Source organism: Macrobrachium nipponense, chromosome 8 (assembly GCF_015104395.2).
Source record: "Macrobrachium nipponense isolate FS-2020 chromosome 8, ASM1510439v2, whole genome shotgun sequence".
NCBI lineage: Eukaryota > Metazoa > Arthropoda > Malacostraca > Decapoda > Palaemonidae > Macrobrachium > Macrobrachium nipponense.
The window spans coordinates 116,929,895-116,947,585 of NC_087203.1; the positions used below are offsets into that span (position 1 = coordinate 116,929,895).

At 35.4% G+C, this 17,691-nt stretch overlaps 1 protein-coding gene across 1 annotated transcript in view; it reads right to left on the bottom strand.

Annotated features, from left to right (window-relative positions):
- The window catches only part of LOC135223202 (glutamic acid-rich protein-like), a 17,828-nt gene extending 5,397 nt beyond the window's left edge, over nt 1–12,431 (bottom strand). The window contains exons 1-2 of the mRNA XM_064261706.1: nt 12,186–12,431; nt 10,823–10,996 (exon numbers count right to left, since the gene is read on the bottom strand). Coding sequence (XP_064117776.1) covers nt 10,823–10,996; nt 12,186–12,431 — 420 coding nt within the window. The remainder of the gene's footprint in view (nt 1–10,822; nt 10,997–12,185) is intronic.
- Between the last annotated feature and the right edge of the window lie 5,260 nt (nt 12,432–17,691).

Here is a 17,691-nt window from a genome sequence, read left to right on the forward strand (position 1 = left end):
TCTCAGTTTAACCAGACCACTGAGCTGATTAACAGCTCTCCTAGGGATGGCCCGAAGGATTAGACATTTTTACGTGGCTAGGAACCAATTGGTTTCTCAGCAGCGGGACCTACAGCTTATTGTGGGATCCGAACCACATCATGTCGAGAAATTAATTTCCAGTCACCAGAAATAAATTCCTCTGATTCCTTGTTGGCAGAGCGGGGAATCGAATTGAATTCAGAGGTACCGTGAGGAAAAGGAAGAGGGGAAAGGTTGAGTATGAGGTATCCTTAAGGAGAGGGAGGAGTAGGTAGGTAGGAAGGTAGGAAAGAAAAAGACCCTACTTTAATATCCAGGAAGCGTGACATTGCATGCAAGATGAAGGTGAGTGATGCTGTTTAGGATCGAGTCGACTTGCTTGCTTGCTGCATGTTGCATGTACGTCTTGTCTGCTGTGTGTGTGTGTGTGTGTGTGTGTGTGTGCAAGATGTGGGTGAAGCTGTGCATGGAGGTTTTGGGCAAAGGTCTCCACCTTTGATTTGTCTGTTAAAGGTGAAAGTGAGAAATGGTTTTAGGCTTATATATCTTAATGTTTTGGCGTTAAAGGTCTTATATAGCGATAGATAGCTACCAGTCACGTTTATTTCTATCTGTTTGTGTGTCCGCCTGTCTGTCAAACTACCGAAATACTGTTTGTCAGACATTCGTGAAAGGTGTAATTGCATTTATTGATTTTTCTTCACACACTTTTTAGAGTTGGTTCTGTCATTATTCAGTTTCAAAGTCTATAGCTTGAATGACTTAACTTCAGGGCAGGAACAGTTTCTGAAGTCCCTTTTCTCTAATTAATATTTTCTTATCTATTTTCCCCAAGGCCTTTTTTCCCTGTTTTCCTTAATTAAGTCATTTTATAAGTCTTTCTTCCCTGAATCCTTGTTTTCTAACGTCTTTTTTCCCAAAATCATTCTTCTTAAGTCCTTTTTACCTAAGTATTTTTTTTCCAAAGTCATTGATTTCTAAGTCGACTTGTTCCTAAGTCCTTATTTCCCTTAGTAAGTTTTTCTAAGTCCTCTTTCACTAAATCAAGTCCTTTTTTCCCTAAGTCATGTTTTTCCAAAGTCCTTTTTATTCTATTTTCCCTAAGTCATTTTAAGTAATTTTTCCCTTAGTAATTTTTTCTTAAGTTTTTTCAAGCAATTTCCCCGAGTCAATTTTTCTAAGTCGTTATCCCAAGTAATTTTTTCACTAGGTTATTTTCCTTAATAATTTTTTCCTCTTCATTTATCCTAAGTAATTTTTTTCCTGTCATTTTTTTCTTATGTCGTTTTTCCCCAAGTAATTTTCCTGTCATTTTTTCCTAAGTCTTTATTCCCAAGTGATTTTTTCAAAGTAATTTTTCCCCTAAGTCAGTTTTTCAAAAGTCATTGTTTCCCCAAGTCATTTTTTGCAAAGTAATTTTCAACCAAGTCTTTTTTTTTCCTGGTAATTATTTCCAGTAATTTTTTCCGACGTCATTGTTTCCCAAGTCATTTTTACCCCAGTCATTGTTTCCAAGTAATTTTTTCCCAGGTGATTATTTCCCAAGTCATTGTTTTCCAAGTCATTTTTCCCAAGTGATTATTTCGGAAGTCATTGTTTCCCAAGTAATTTTTTTTTCAAGTGCTTTTTCCCAAGTGATTTTTACCCAAGTAATCTTTTCCGAAGTAATTTTTTCCCAAGTCATTTGTACCCAAGTGATTTTTTCCAAAGTTATTGTTTCCCCCAAGTAAAATTCGGTCTCCCCCAAATGACAAACAACGTCCTTTTGTCTGGGGCTAGACAACAACGGGCATACGATGACTCACACACACACACCGACACACAAACACACACACACTGCATTGCATTGCACAGTAAGGTATCAGCATTACAAGCAATTGTGCAAGAACTCTCATCTCGCCGAGTGTTTCGTATTCAGTTACAATTTCCAAGTGAACTGTAAACTTACTTACTGTCTGTCTGACTGTCTGCCTGTCTGTCTGTCTGCCTGTCTGCCTGTCTGTCTGTCTGCCTGTCTGTGCTTTAAGACTTTGCTTGCCAACCAACTAACCTACTAGTTGGCTCGTTGGTTTTGATTTAAGGCCTTTTTTTTTTTTAAGTTCGGTTTATATATTCGCCTTTTTTTCCAGTGGCGTTTTGTCTTTTGCTTCCTTTGCTCGAAATCTCTCTCTCTCTCTCTCTCTCTCTCTCTCTCTCTCGTTACGTATTACCTAAGGACTGGAGTCTTGATCAAAATGGAAATCATATCGCACACTGCCTGTATTGTGTCATCAGACTAACCTTATTTTGACATGAAAGATTCTCTCTCTCTCTCTCTCTCTCTCTCTCTCTCTGAGGTAAAAAACGTGGGTCCAGTTGGAGCAGAAGCGACTCTGCAGACACCCGTTAGTTATGACTACAGTGCTCCGCGTGAGGGTCCACTAGTGGCGCTACCTGCCTAAGTGGCTTTACAGTTTGCAACTGTTGATCTCTTTAAGCTGCGGCATTATGGAATTTTTATTTGATAAGATTTATTATTATTATTATTATTATTATTATTATTTTATTATTATTATTATTATTATTACCTTGGTAAGCATGAAGATATTTATTGAAAGGAGGTAGCAATATACTAGGGGTCCTTGTAGTTAGGGGCCTATGTTAGGAGAGAGAGAGAGAGAGAGAGAGAGGAGAGAGAGAGAGAGAGAAGGGGGTGGGGGGAGGGGAGGGGGTGTCAAGGGCGAAGGAGAACAGTCGGGTGCGTTGTCCAAATTTGAGGAGGAGAGGTCGAAGATGATATTTTGTTATACGTGCGTCAAGGACCTGTCTTATTAAAACGTCGTAGTCTAATTTGGCATTCTCTCTCTCCTCTCTCTCTCTCTCTCTCTCTCTCTCATACCTATACAAGCCTATCACTTACGTTGAAATATACAGAATAATCTATAAATTAAATAAATAAAGTCATAATTTATTGCATATGTAAAGTAGGACTCTCTCTCTCTCTCTCTCTCCTCTCTCTCTCTCTCTCTCTCATACCTATACAAGCCTATCACTTACGTTGAAATATAAAAGAATAATCTTTAAATTGATTAAATAAAGTCATAATTTATTGCATACATATGTAAAGTAGGCCCCTCTCTCTCTCCCTCTCTCTCTCTCTCTCTCTCTCTCTCTCTCTCTCTCTCTCTCTCTCTCTCTCTCTCTCAAGTAAGACACCTCATTCCTGGGAGCTGTTCCCTGCGCATCATTCCTACGTACGGGAAAAGGATCCGTTGTTCTCAGGGGAGCTCTCTCTCTCCTTCATTCATTCGTAGGACTCACCACCGTCAGGTCGTAAATCAATTGCTGCCAGACGGTGCCCCGAGAGAGAGAGAGAGAGAGAGAGAGAGAGAGAGAGAGAGAGAGAGAGAGACCTTACCTTACAGACCTTACATCTTGTTCGGGTTGCCCCAGGTCCCTCAGTGTGAGGCACCTCTAATGTCTACCAGAGAGTTGCTAGTACATCTTCCGGTATATTTTGCATCTTCCAATCTTGGATGGTCTGGGATGCAGTTTAGATATTTGTCGAGCTTATTCTTAAACATAACTTACGCTCACTCCTGATATATTCCTCAGATGAGCTGGCAACGCATTGAAATAGACGCTGCATTATCGATGCTGGTGCGTAGTGGATTAATGTCCTCTGTGTGCTTTCCTTATTTTTCCGGTGGATAGTTTTGGGCACTATTAATCTACCTCTGCTTTGCTCTTTCTGATATTTTTAGTTCCATGATATTTTCTGCTATTCCTTCTATCTGTTTCCATGCCTGAATTATCATGTAGCGTTCTCTTCTCCTTTCTAGACTATATAATTTTAAGAATTGTAGTCTTTCCCAGTAGTCAAGGTCTTTAACTTCTTCTATTCTAGCTGTAAAGGACCTTTGTACACTCTATTTGTGCAATATCCTTTTGATAGTGTGGGTACCATATCATATTGCAATATTCAAGTGGACTACGAACATATGTTTTATAAAGCATAATCATGTGTTCAGCTTTTCTTGTTTTTGAAGTGCCGTAACAACATTCCCATTTTTGCTTTACATTTTGCCAACAGAGTTGCTATTTGATCATTGCATAACATGTTCCTATTCATCATCACACCAAGGTCTTTAACTGCTTCCTTATTTGTGATTGTCTCATTATTAGGTCCCTTATATGCATATAGCTTTCTTTCTCTGTCTCCATAATTTATTGATTCAAATTTATCAGAGTTAAATACCATCCTATTTACCTCTGCCCAATCATATACTTTGTTAAGGTCTCTTTGTAGAGCGTTCCTATCTTCATCACAAGTAATTTCTCTACTTATTCTTGTGTCATCTGCGAAACTACTCACTACAGAATCCTTAACATTATTGTCTATGTCTTCAATCATAATAACAAACAGTATTGCAGCTACACCGTACCATTGCGGCACACCGGACGATATTACCTTGGCTTCATCCGATTTCTCGTCGTTTGCAATAACTATCTGTTTTTCTGTTGTGTAAAAAATTCTTTTAACCATCTTCCTACTTTATCCACGATATTGTGTTTTCTAATTTTCTTCGCTAATATACTATGGTCTACTTTATCAAAAGCTTTTGCAAAGTCTAAATAAACCACATCTGTTTTCATTTCCGCTTTTCATATTTTTGAATATGTTCTCACGGTGGACTAACAGTTTGGGTTTGTGTACTTTTTCCGGGTACGAAACCATGTTGTCCTTTATTAAAACAAACATTATTTTTTTATTAAATGTTTCATAATATCTTTTCTGCATTACCCTTTCATACACTTTCATAATATGTGATGTTAGACTCACAGGCCTATAATACTTGCCTCTAGTCTTGATCCACTTTTGAAAGTAGGGGTAATATATGCTAATTTTGTGCTCATCATAAATCTTGCCTGTATCTAATCTTTGTCTTAATAATATTGCAAGTGGCTTTGCGATAGAAGAACTACTTTCTTTAACAAAATAGCAGGAATTCCATCAGGCCCTGCAGCAGCTCCATTTTTAATTTCATTAATAGCCTGCACAATATCAGCTTCATTAATATCTATGTCAGCTAAATATTCACTATTTTCATCCCTTACTTCTATATCATTATCTTCATTATTCTATTCTAGGGGTTGAATTCTCTCTTATAGCGTTGTTCTGCCAGTAATGTTGCAAATTTCCTTTTTTTCATTCGTTAATCTCCCTTCAATTCTTAGAGGCCTATTTCTATTCTTTCTTTTATTCATCTTCTTCGCTATGAGTATAATAGTTTGGGATTTTGCTTGAATATTTACTAGGGTTTTTTCTTCCAAGTCCCGTTTTTCATTTTCTTTTGATTGTATAATCTTTTGTTCTGCATTTTCTATCTTACTTTTAGTTCTATAACTTTCCATGCATTTTTTTTTTTTTTGCTAGACCTTTTTTCCACTTTCTGATTTTCTGGAACAAGATCCTTCTGTCTCTTGGTATGCATGACTGATGTTTACTTTTCTTCTTCGGTATATATTTATCCACTATTTTCTCTAATATTTTATATAATATATCCCAATCTTTGTTTAATTCTTCATTTATTTCTGACCATTTTATATTTTTACTGTAGAAGTTGTATTTTCCATATCCTTCCCACTTTTTCATTTCTTGCTTATCTCTGTTTTCACTTGCTTTGGAATGGACTGTTAATTCTATGACATTATGGTCTGAAATACTCGCATTATAAACTATTATTTCTTTAACATAATTCATCTCGTTCACAAATACTAGGTCTAAAGTATTTTCCTTTCTTGTTGGCAGGTGATTTATTTGTTGAATGTTGTATTCTAGTAGCATATCTAATAGCTTTTCGAATTGCCTCTTATCTTCTGCACTACTATTACTCTCTTTTTATATGTATAAGTACATCCACAATCTCCTATTCGTTTTCTTTTCCAGTCACGAAAGGAAAGTTGAAGTCTCCAGATAGGAGAATAGTCCAGTCCTTTGTGATTTCTACATATATCATCCAATTTTTCTATTATTAAGTCAAACTCATTAGTATTAGGAGGTCTATATATTACTATGTTCATTAATTTTTCAGATTCAAATTCTACCGCTATTAGTTCACATTCTGAGTTACTATATTTCTCATATATTTTTCCTTGTTTTTTGTCTTTCCCATATATTGCGGTTCCCCCTTGATTCCTATTTTTTCTATCTGATCTATAAGTTTGAAACCCTTTTATTTGATCATCATTCCAGTCTCTTGGGAATACCAGGTTTCACTTATATTTTCATTATATCTATTTTCTTTTCAATTTGGGTAGTTCTTCTAAGTACTCTATTTTTCTTTTTGAGTTACTCGTAACTAAACCCTGCGCATTCATCACTATGATGGTTTGCGTGTTTTCTCCCTTCATTTAATACTGGTAGTAATAAGGATTTTCCCATGTCTCTTTCCTGTTCTGGTATGTTGTTCTTTTTTTCATTTCCAGAAATTCTGACATTAAAAATCCAACTTTTCCATAATATTTGTTCTTCCTTCATCATAATTATTCATTTTGTGTCTGAATCTGCAATTTTCTCCATATCTGCAATATCCCCTTGCATAATAAAAACAGTTATTATCTCTTGAGTAGAATCTTGGAGCTGATGCATTGAAATTTTTTGCTGGCACCTCTGCATATCTCGTTGATGGCTTGCTTTTTTCTTTTACCTGATATTCTTCATTCCTCTCTTTATTTGTTTCTTTCTTATTTTGGATTTTATTGCTTGATTGGTTATTTATTTGATTATTTTTCATGGCTACGGGTGCATATATTTACATTTTTTTGTCGAACTTACATCCTTTCCTTCTTTTAGGTTTTTGCATATTTTTGGATGTAGATCTCTGCAATCATCCTCATATCCATCTAAGTATGCACATTTACCATATATTTCATAGTTGTGACATACCTTAGGATGTTTGTAGTAACATTTTTCTCCATATCTGCAATTCCTCTTTTCAAAAGGTTGCAGACTTTGTCTTTTTTGTATATTTTTTCCTCTTTCCCGTCATTGTGTAGATCTGGGTAGAGCCTCTTCGGCATTTTCTTTTGTGCTGTCATATCGTAATTTATTTTCTTCGTAGGTATGCTGCTTTATAGCCTCATATGTAGTATCAATGAGTATCTCTGCATCCATACTTTTATCTTGTTCTTTGTTTTCCTTATCTTTTTCTGTCATTTCAGTTTTGTTTACTTCTCTTACGTTTTCCTCTTCTTCTTCTTCTTCTTCTTCTTCCTCTTCTTCTTCTTCTTCTTCATCCTCAACTATTTGTACATTCAATCTTGATTTAATAACATTGTCTATCCATGGTAGACATGTTGAGCAAAAAATTCTTGTGTCTTTTCTCATATCTTGCATTACCTCAGCACACTGTGGATGGGTCGGAATGTTTGCCATGCAGCACATTTTCTGATTAGGTTTTGTGGATTAACTTATGCTATACCACACCTTACACAGTTTACATGCTTTTGGCATTCTTTTCCAATGCATCATTAGGATATTCACAAGGTTTCACTTTATTCATTTTCTTTGTCGATATGTTGGTTTATGTATATTTTCTTTATGAGTCTCTTGACCACTTGGATTTTATTTGGAACTTCTTCAATTATTTTCAAGATGTTTTCATTTGATTTGTTCCAGTTTGAAGGATTGTATCCTTCTAATATATCTATGAATGATTTTGTATCTTTTTGGTTAGGACTGTTGCTGATTTCATAGATCAGAAATGCCAGTTCCCTTCCTGCTACCTCATCGTATTGCGAATCTGCCAAGCAAGCTAAATCTCGCCATTTTTTTCCGCAGTTGGAGCTTACTGCCATCTTGTTCTGATTTACAGTATTTCACTTGATAAACTAACTTAGAAGACGCTTTATCCTACTATTTCCACACTAATCTTATCACCGATAGTTCACGAACACTTCTAGATATTTCTCAAATTCTAGACGTATGTTAAACTTGTGATATTTGTTGATTAATCTGACTTCGACCAGGAACGTCTCACCAAGCAAGATGACTACTACGAGAGAGAGAGAGAAAGGCTGAGTAGTAAGTCATTGGTCTCTTCGAGAAGTTGTGCAGAGAGAGAGAGAGAGAGAGAGAGAGAGAGAGAGAGAGAGCTGAGTAGTAAGTCATTGGTCTCTTCGAAAAGTTGTGCAGAGAGAGAGAGAGAGAGAGAGAGAGAGAGAGAGGATTTAGGCTATAATATAATTTTGTAAAAAAGAAAAGAGAGTGAGAGAGAATTTGTTTGGATGATATTATGATTTGAGAGAGAGAGAGAGAGAGAGAGAGAGAGAGAGAGAGAGAGAGAGAGAGAGAGAGAGTGGAGTTGTAAGTCTACCATCTCTCAGAGAAGTCCTATTTATGAATGGGAATTTTTCTTGAGTATTTTTTCTTCTTTTTTTCTCTTTATTTTCATGTTTCTTTTGGGATATCTGAATTCTGCCTGTTCGTCTTTCATACATATTTAAGAAGTTTGTTGATGTGTATGTCTTGTATTACTCGCATAGACATACATACTATATGTATTTATAAAACACACTTAGCTTTGTATTTTTACATTTTGTATTGATACATTTTCTCATTGATTACATGCGTGCACCACTATATATATATATATATATATATATATATATATATATATATAGATATATTATATATATATAGATAAGTATCTTTTACTATTATAGAGATGGGTAGCTCCAAACGTCGTTATTTTATAGCATAATCTTTTAGGATGGGGTTGCAAGACCCATACCCTTCTCTGTCATGCCCATTTTCATTTTTTATTATTCCTTCCCTCTCTTATATATCTGCCCACCCATTTTATTCATATGAATATTCCCTATTTGTTTCGTAGTGTTACATATATAGTTTCATATTAGGTCAGTTTCCCAAAGTTCTTTGAGTAACACCCAGAACAAAACGTATTCACACCTCTTAGCTTTATTCATATATTTTTTTTTTTTTTGGGGGGGGAGGGGTTTTTTAGGGGGTGGGGAAAAGGTGTGTACAAGTGATGGCACCATTCTCAAAGAGGCGGAAATGATAAAAAGAAAGTTTTTTTTTTTTTTCTCCAGAAAACTAGGTTGTCTGGATTTGGGTAATTATATAATTTTGTAGGAAAAGGAGAGAGAGAGAGAGAGAGAGAGAGAGAGAGAGAGAGAGAGAGAGAGAGGCAACTTGAAAGGTTATATTACTATGTTGGAAGAAGAATTGTAAAAATTCCACGTAGACCTAACGGAGAGAGAGAGAGAGAGAGAGAGAGAGAGAGAGAGAGAGATGAATTAACCACCAATTATCAGTCATCAAAGTATCCGGGATCTTTTGGAGCCGCCGTGGAAATACAACTTTTAATCTCGTGTCAACATTAAGACGATTGGCTGTGAGCTCTCTCTCTCTCTCTCTCTCTCTCTCTCTCTCTCTCTCTCTCAGACATTTTCCTGCTTCCTTCACGTCTCTTTTTTTTATTTTTTATTTTTTTAGTTTGTTTGTGTCGTCTCATTTTTCAAGGATGTCTGGGCCATATTTCTGCCACATTTTAACTTTTTTTTTTTTTTTTTTTTTGTGTAGTTTTATGTCCATTGACCTTGAGAATTTAGTATTTTTTCCTCTGATTTCGTGTGTGGTCTTTACTTACTTGGGGAATTGTGGAGTTTATATGTATACATGCATATATATATATATATATATATATATCTATATATAATATATATATATATTATATATATATATATATATATCTATCTATCTATCTATCTATTATATATATATATATATATATAGTATATCTTTATATATATATATATATCTATATATATCTATCTACTATATAGTTATATATATATATATGTATATATATATATATATATATATATATATATATATATATATATATAATATAAACATTATATCTATATATTCATAATATATATATTTATATATAATATATCTCTGTATATAGATTATATATATATACATATAATTTATATATCTACTTATTTATTTATTTATTTATGAAATATATGCTACGAAACATTTTTCCTTTAGGTCATATTTTTGACCTATGTCTGACTTTTTTCTTAGTATTGTGTAAATACTTCGTGCATCCCAATTATGTTAGCCATTAATATACAGTTACGTAATATACGTTTGTGTATATATATATATATATATATATATATACTATATATATATATATATATATATGTGTGTGTGTGTGTGTGTGTGTGTGTGTGTCTGTGTGTGTGTGTGTGTGTGTGTGTGTGTGTATTATTAAAGACACATCGTGCTGTCACTTGTAATTAATGTATCGTAATTAATAATCTAAAGCTTCGGGTGAAAACTATTTTTTTTTTTAGAAAGAATGGACGCCATCAAGCTGTGACGTCACGCGTCCCCGAGAGGACGAGATAGGTCGAACTTCGAAATCATACCAAGTATTAAATTAAAGTCTTTCCACTTTTTACATAAATGCTCTCTCTCTCTCTCTCTCGAGATAATAATAATAATAATAAAATAATAATAATAATAATAATAATAATAATAATAATAATAATAATAATAATAAACATTCTTTTATTAAGGATTACCCTCATAATTGTCACCACGCTTTTCGGGGACGGGGGGAACCCCTTCGGTCCAGGCCTATCCCTCCTATAGACAGAAATTCGGCCGTCATTCATGATTTCGTCATAATTAATGAAAGCATCGACGTCCTGCCCGGGGAAATTGGATACAAGGCACCAAGATCGAGTGAAGCAAGGGGCCTTGTGTTGTGGTTACCTCAATGACCCGTGGCGTCGTTTCTTCTTCTTCTTCTTCTTCTTCTTCTTCTTCTTCTTCTTCTGTCATTCGACAGGATACCTTTCCAGGAGGTCCTCGTCTTTCTTGACCTCTGGAATACCTGCGCCTGTCTGTTTCTAGTTTTAAGAACGACGAGTGAGGCAGGGAGCAGTTCTAGAGGTTAGAGCTGGAACTGGAATATATAACGAAGGATGCAGAAAGCGATTCCAGGTTAGAATTGGAATTGCAATATGAAACGAGGGATGCAGGAAACAGTTTCAGATTAGAACTGAAATTGCAATATAGAACGAGGGATGCAGGAAGCGGTTCCAAGTTAGAACTGGAATTGGAATATAGAACGAAGGATGCAGGAAGCAGTTCCAGAGGTCAGAACTGGAATTGGAATATAGAACGAGGGATGCAGGAAGCAATTCTTGGTTAGAATTGGAATTGGACTATAGAACGAGGAATGCAGTGAGCAGTTCCAGGTAAGAATTGGAATTAAAATATAAAACAAGGAATGCAGGGAGCATTTCCAGAGGTCAGAACTGGAACTGGAATATAGAACTAGGGATGCAGGAAGCAGTTCCAGGTTAGAACTGGAATTGGAATATAGAACGAGGGATGCAGGAATCAGTTCCAGAGGTTAGAATTAGAACTAGAATTGTAATCTAGAACAATGGATGCAGGAATCAATTCCAAAGTCTAGAACTGGATTTGGAATACAGAACGAGATATGCAGAAAGCCGTTCCAAAAGGTTGGAACTGGAATTGGAATATAATACCAGGGATGCTGGAAGCTGTTCCGTAGGTTAGAATCAGAGGTGGAATTGGAATATAGAACGAGGGATGCAGGAAGCTGTTCCAAAGGCTGAAATCAAAGGTTGGAATTAGAATATAGAATTTAGGCCAAAGGTCATTCAACCCAACAGGAGGAAAGCCTCGCAATTACGATATGTAATAATTGTTAAGAGAGAGAGTGGAAAGTCAGATGGAAGAATGAGACTACGAACACGGAAGTACAGTAAAAGGAATGATGACAGAGGCTGCTTTAGCCAGAGGCCAAAAGGGACACTGCGAGAACTTCAACTAATGCCTACAGTGCACCGCGTGAATGTCCATAGATTAAACGCCATTAGAGTGAATGACAATGACAAGTCATTTTGTATTTTGAGAGAGAGAGAGAGAGAGAGAGAGAGAGAGGGAGAGTTTTTCAAGAAATAAAGTTATGATTCTTACCTAATATCCCGGCAACCTTCGAACGAGAGAGAGAGAGAGAGAGAGAGAGAGAGAGAGAGAGAGAGAGAGAGGATGTTACATTAGACAGTCTATTCAGATTTCAGCTGTAACACAAGACCCTTACTGTTTCCTTTCCTCCTTCGTCGCTTCCTGCATCTTCCTCCTCATCCTCATCCTCCTCCTCCTCCTCCTCCTCCTCCTCCTCCTCCTCCTCTTCTTTTTCTTCTCCTTCTTCTTCGTCTTCTTCTCCCGCATGAGAAGCCTTCTTGTTGGTGGTCTCCCTCCTGAGCCTCTGCCATCCTGCCACCACAACTCCCTCCTCCTCCTCCTCCTCCTCCTCCTCCTCCGGTGCGGTACCGTGAATCATCATCACGCCCTAGGCCTACCTAGTACGTCACCTATACCCTCCTCCCACATTCATCACGCCTATACCCAGCTCTTATACCCCATTCAGGAGGAGACCCAGTGGAGAACGCCTTCGGCGGGAAAGTCCAAAAGAAAGTCCGGAAGACGGACGGCGGAGATTATTAGACTAAAAAAAAAAAGACGAGGAGGCCGTCACTGACGAAGTCCCTCTGACGTCATTCGGTGGCTTGGCGCACAATGGCGTCCCTCAGAGGAAGGGCCGAAAGGGGCCCCCTTCGTTACACTCGTAATGGAGATGTGGACGCCCTCTGCATTTCGAATCAGATGAGAGAAAAGACTTTTACGTCAGAGGAAATGTGTGTTTTTTCTCTCTCTCTCTCGAAGTTCGTGGCTCGTGGGAACCAGAGCTTTTTCAGGACGTTGGTAACCAAAATATTTTAGAAACTAGCATATTTTTTTTATTTAGGTCATTTAATAGCCCAACTGTCAACAAAACGTGGAACTCTATTATTTGCAAAATATTATTTTAGTTGATAGATTTTGCAAAACATCTGACTAGGTCTAGAATATACATTTGTTTCTGCCTACCGGGAGATCGTGTATGGAGAGGCTTAGGCCTATGGTTGCCTCCTAGCAACATCAGCTCTCCCTGAAGCCTCCTGATTCACTAAATCATATTATATGATGTGTCCTCCTGTTGTTGCACTCATTGCCTCCACGTGAGGGCTTAGAAACGGGCCTGAAACGGATTTTTTTCCCTTTCTGATTGCCTGTCAATTACTAAGACTTTAGCACTGGTTGAATTTAGTTATACAGGGTGTCCATAAAGTCCCAGTACCATTACAAGCAATAACTTGTAATGGTACTGGGACTTTATGGACACACTTGTAATTGGGTAATCCCTAATTGCCCTCTTCCCCACAGGGTGTTAGTGCATTCAGTACACCTCACGTAGTGCACTGTAGGCATTACCAACAAGTAAAAAATACGCCGAGGTTTCTTCGGCGCAATCGAGTTTTCTGTATATCGTATAATCAAGGCTACTGAAAATAAATTTCTCTTTCGGCGGTCTCAGTATAATGCTGTATGAGCCGCGGCCACGGCGGGCCATGAAACTGGCATACACCAGAGCCACTAACTGCTTTGAGCTGTTTGCAGTCGGCACCAGAAAGCCACTAACTGCTTTTAACTGTTTACAGCTAACGTAAAAATGTTGTTTTTGCAACCTCATGTTGAAAATGTTCATTTTCCGTTAGGCCGATAAGCCTTCTCTCCAAAGGGAGTGTGGAAAGGCCTATAGAAGCTGCTGTTCTTCTCCCGTTAAGGAAGAAGAAGAAGGTGCTTATCTTTTGTTGAGGGAAAGGCGGAAACACCTTGCATGATCCTCTCTCTCTCTCTCTCTCTCTCTCTCTCTCTCTCTCTCTCTCTCTCAGCATTCAATTTTATAAACATAATTCCTCAATCACCGTACGTAAGTGAAAGTATTCGGTATATGCCTATACAATTATATAAAGATACGCTCTCCGAAGTGAAAGGCTCCTGTATATCCGACTATTCATCCTTCCCTTGTCTCAATGATCTATAGGCCTATAGCGTCTAGCCCCTTTAGGGGGACAGAACGCCAAAAGAAAGCCTAAGAATATTCATCATCTGTGACGCGCCCTATCGGTTAATAGCGTTCGGGACGTCGCCTAAACATTCATTCAGGGGTTGTTGATCCCGAAGGAGGGTAGAGAGAGGCGTCAGTGGACTTCTGGTTGTGAAACTGTGTAGGTATTACTTCTAGTAAGGATCTTTGTGGCGTTCCTTGGGCCGCTAGCTGCAACCCCTTTCATTTTTCTTACCGTACTTCTCTTCCTTCCATCTTACTTTCTACAACCCTGACCTATTAGTTGCAGAAGGTTTTCCTCGTATTATAACCTCCTATACACTCAATTTCCCTGTCAGCGCTTGGCCTTAGGCCAAAATTTCATAATCCAGTCCCAGTGAGAAATTTTGACCCCTGCTGACCTGTCATGCTAAATGTGGATGTTATATATAAGGAGCAAAATGTTCCTATGATCTGAAATGACTAAGGTTTGTTTTTTTAATTATCAGCTTAATGGGACAGTTTATTATCTCTCGGCTAAATAAGACAAATTGTTATTGTCCAGGAGTCTCTAAAATATGATTGATATTCCCGCCATGCGCTCAATTAGGCGTGGGTCTTATCTTGTTTACATTTTAGTTTGTAAGATTTATGGCGTTTGTTTATTGATAAGTGAATTTTTTTTCTTCGTACGATGTAGCTTATGGGGGATTTTTCTGAAAATCTGTTGGCTTACGGAATATTAATGTTCTTTTTGTCAAGGGGGGAAGGCTTCGTAACATTCCTTGTACATAATATTGAGATATTCGTTTTTGTATATATATATATATATATATAATATATATATATATATATATATATATATATATATAGATATATATATAATATATATATTATATTATATATATATATATATATAGATAATATCTTACGTATATATATATATATATATAGTATATATATATATATATTATATATATAATATATATATCATATATATCTAATATATAGATATATATATATAATATATATAATAATATATAATTAGATATATATATATATATAATATATATATATATATATATATTCTATATATATGATATATATATATATATATCATATATATATAGGATATATAGATATAATATATATCTATATATTAATTATTAATTATATAGATATCATATAATATATATAATATATATATTATCTATATACATATATATATACATATATATAATATATAATATATATATTATATATTATATATATATATCTATGGTATATATATAAATTATTGAATATATATATATATATATATATATTATATATATATCTAATATATGAAGTAATTATCACATCGAACCGTGATTCATTTATATATCATTCGAGCTACAGAGCATCTCTGTTGGCTGATTGGATAGCGTCACTGTCTGTCCTGATTTCGTTCTCGTCCACTTAGACGGTGGTTCGATCCCATGGGGGGACGAAATTATTATCAACTGAAAAATTCCCCTTCGGTACATATATGAAAATATATCAAATTCCGAAGGTAGATTGAATTTAGATATTAAAGGACATTTGTAGCTCGAATGATATATATATATACCTATATTATATATATATATATATATATATATATATAATTTATATTATATTTATATATATGTGTGTGTGTGTGTGTGTGTGTGTGTGTATGTATATACTTATACATGTACTTCATTTCAAGCATTCATAAATACATTATATATTCCACTTCGCAACACACATAGTACAAGACCGTAGATAGAAATGTATACCGCTTTGTTAAATTTCAGAAAACAGCAAAATGACTCTTAAATACTCGAGAGTATTGTATTTCAGAGTAAAAACATTATATAATTGAGACGTCCTCCTCGTCTCTTTTTAAACTTGGTTTTTAAGGAATCCAAATCATTATACTGATAATTTGAGAGCTGTTTTTGGCCCTGCAATCCTTGAGTGAATCGGTTGATAATTTTCTTAGAAATTTTATTTATAAATATATATATATTTATATAAATATATAAGGATGTTTTCTTTCTCGAAGGCCAGCAAAATGGTATATTGATGTCAAGAATCCTACTACTACGTGCATTCACTAGGATGAGGAGGGGGAGGGGGAAGGGGAGGGGAGAGGAGGAGAAGGGGAGGAGTTGGAGGGGGAGGACGAGGAATATGATAATATAATAATAATAATCTTATTTTACATTCGTTTTTAATTTTTATTTTTATTTTTATTTTTTACATTTTCTATTTTTAATTCAACTTTTACACTTTTTTTTTATTATTCCATTTCATGTCCTTTTTCTTTCTATTTTAATCATGCACACTTCGTTTAGTTTGATATTTCTTGATTTTTATTTTTGTTTTATTTTCTCTAATTTTATTATCGTTTTATTTTATTCTTCCAATAATAATAATAATAATGATAATAATAATTCTCGGAAGACTCCACTCACACCAGGAATGTAGAGTGTCTTTTGTATAAATTATTTTATTTTATTTTTATATTTTTTAGGATGAGCCGAGGAAGCGTTTACCAAAATTTTTCCAAAAACAGCCATTAAGAGCGTCATTAGCCTTGATTTCCCGGAATCCATTAATTCTGTGTTTTTTTTTTTTCATGTGTTTTTCGTTTGTGTTTTTCCCACTAGGAAAACTGACGTACGTACACAATTAACTTTGGTTTCCCGGTATCCATTCATTCTGTGTTTTATGTGTGTGTGTGTGTGTGTGTATGTGTGTGTGTGTGTTTTTCCACTTTAAGAAAGTTGACGTGCGTATCCTTCACGCATCTGGCGTTTTTTTTTTTTTTTTTTTTTTTTTATCAAGACTAATTCCACCTAGGAAGGAATAATCGCTGGACTGAACTGTGCCAAATTCATTTTCGTTGCTTATCTGGTAAGTGCCTTTTGATCTTGAATCTGAAGATGGATGTTTTCTTATTAATATTAGTTTGGAAGTTTCGTATTCAATTCAGAAACAAAACGTTAATAAAATAACCTAAATATAATTACTTTCGCGAAGTTATACCTTGCAGAATTGCCTGAAGTAGGAATTTCTCTCTTCGTGTTATTCTTTCCGAAACTTCGTATCGACTCTGGAACAAAACACAAACAAAAAGAACTTAATATAAATATTTTTGTGAATTTACAAAACTGTGAATATCCAAAATTATGAATTTACAAAATATTATGAATTTTCAAAATTATGAATTTACAAAGTTATGAATTTACTAAATTGTGAATTTACGAAATTATGAAGTTACAAAATTGTGAATTTACAAAATTATGAATTTCAAAATATCCATCGTCAAATCCTTGTTAAAGAAAGACTCAATCCAGTTACGACCTCTTGTGTGATAAACAATATATAAATATTTTTGTGAATTTACAAAATTATGATGAATTTACGAAATTTTCCATCATCAAATCCTTGTTAGAGAAAGACTCGACCCAGTAACGACCTCTTGTGTGATGAACAATTTCATAGCCCCAGATGCGACCTTGAGACTCGAGTCGAATGCTAACTGGAGTTCCCGAGGAGGAGAATAGATCCCCATCTCGGTCTCTGCTTCAGAGCAGGGGTCAAACTTTCGAACCCTGAATTCTCTGATGGACGAGAACTTGTAAATAAATGTAAACGTAAAATGTGA